Here is a 1,607-nt window from a genome sequence, read left to right as displayed (position 1 = left end):
GCAGTTCTGATACTCTGGGCCCAGGAATTCAAAACTTGTAATCCCTATCTGATTGGATCAGATTTGTATTCATTCATTTCAATTCATTATGAATTGAAAATGGGGGACCCTGATGTAAACAAGACGAAAGTCTTTCTCTGGTCTGCATCCCCATAACAATAGTGTGTATTGAGCTGTACTGTATTGTACCCATTCTGCAATCTGTTAATACAATTTTCAATCAATCAATCAATCAATCAATCAATCAATAGGGATTCAATGTTTTGAACTCCTGGGCCCAGATGTTGTTGTGTTGTACGGATGTTGTTACTTTTACCAGAGTACTATTTAATGTAGGTATTACGTTACCATTGACTGAAAGAGTGCTCGTCGTCTTGTCAATGTAACATAATTGGAAACGGTAGCCAAAGTAACAAAAAGATGTTTAATTATATTTACCATGGTTTTTTGTAAATAAAAGGAATAACATAAAGTAACGACAAACAAACAAACCACAGGACTGTACAAACAGGATCAGCATCTCACACAGGGGAGAACAGAACAGTTATACACGAGGGGATGACGAGACAAGACACACCTGGGTTGATTACAAATGGATACACCTGGGAGAGAAACGATAAGGAACTACAAGACCAGGACAGGGGACTACAACCAGACATAACACATCACACTGGGAACACCTGATCAGGATACAAACACACCCACACGTAACAGTAGGTATTTCTACTTTTACTTTTACCAGAGTACTATTTAATATAGGTATTTCTACTTTTACCAGAGTACTATTTAATGTAGGTATTTCTACTTTTACCAGAGTACTGTAGGTATTTCTACCTGTGTGAGTGTGTGTGAGAGTGTGTGTGTGTGTGTGTGTGTGTGTGTGTGCGTGCGTGTGTGTGTGTGTGTGTGTGTGTGTGCGTGTGTGCGTGCGTGTGTGTGTGTGTGTGTGTGTGTGTGTGTGTGTGTGTGTGTGTGTGTGTGTGTGTGTGTGTGTGAGTGTGTGTGTGTGTGTGTGTGTGTGTGTGTGTGTGTGTGTGAGTGTGTGTGTGTGTCCTCACGTGAAGTACTGCTTGAGGTGGTCAGGCAGGGTCTTGCGTCGCCTCTCGATCCTCTTGTGCTCCTCGGCGAAGGAGTCCTGGGAGTAGAGCGGCCTGGACACCTCATACCGCTCTCTGGCCCGCATCGCTCACCTCTGCTCCTGGGTGCTGCTGCTGGCGCTGGCCCCCCTCTCTCTCTCTCTCTCTCTCTCTCTCTCTCTCTCGCTGTCTCTCTCTCTCGTGACTCTGAGATCCAACAATCACATTATACCACAATTACCCTAAAGGATGGCTACGCTTTTGCCTTTGAACGTCACCTGTTCAAAGAGAGCGGTCTGGGGGCGGAAGGGAGAACAAAGGCTCCCAGGCGTCTAACCCTAACCCAGGCGCGGGCGCTGCTCGCAGGGTCTAACCACATCAGCGAGGAGGAGAGACCTGTCCAGTGTACCAGCGGCCGAGAGGCCAACGCCACACCAGAGCCGGGCGGGTCAAATGGTAAATGGCTGCATTTTATATAGCAGCTTTTATCCAAAGCGCTTTCCAATTAAGGGCTCCAGACTAACTTTTTAC

General features: G+C 46.0%; 1 protein-coding gene across 1 annotated transcript in view; it reads right to left on the bottom strand.

The window, feature by feature from the left end:
* The window catches only part of LOC311241960 (chloride anion exchanger-like), a gene marked incomplete at its 5' end in the record, with an annotated part of 36,603 nt that extends 35,420 nt beyond the window's left edge, over nucleotides 1-1,183 (bottom strand). Inside the window, one exon of the mRNA XM_084330918.1 lies at nucleotides 1,059-1,183. Within this exon, the coding sequence (XP_084187044.1) occupies nucleotides 1,059-1,183 (125 nt within the window). The remainder of the gene's footprint in view (nucleotides 1-1,058) is intronic.
* Nucleotides 1,184-1,607: the final 424 nt, after the last annotated feature.

The sequence above is a fragment of the Notolepis coatsorum genome (assembly GCF_963971535.1).
Source record: "Notolepis coatsorum genome assembly, chromosome: 15".
Lineage (NCBI taxonomy): Eukaryota > Metazoa > Chordata > Actinopteri > Aulopiformes > Paralepididae > Notolepis > Notolepis coatsorum.
This window is presented reverse-complemented; position numbering and strand designations above follow the sequence as displayed.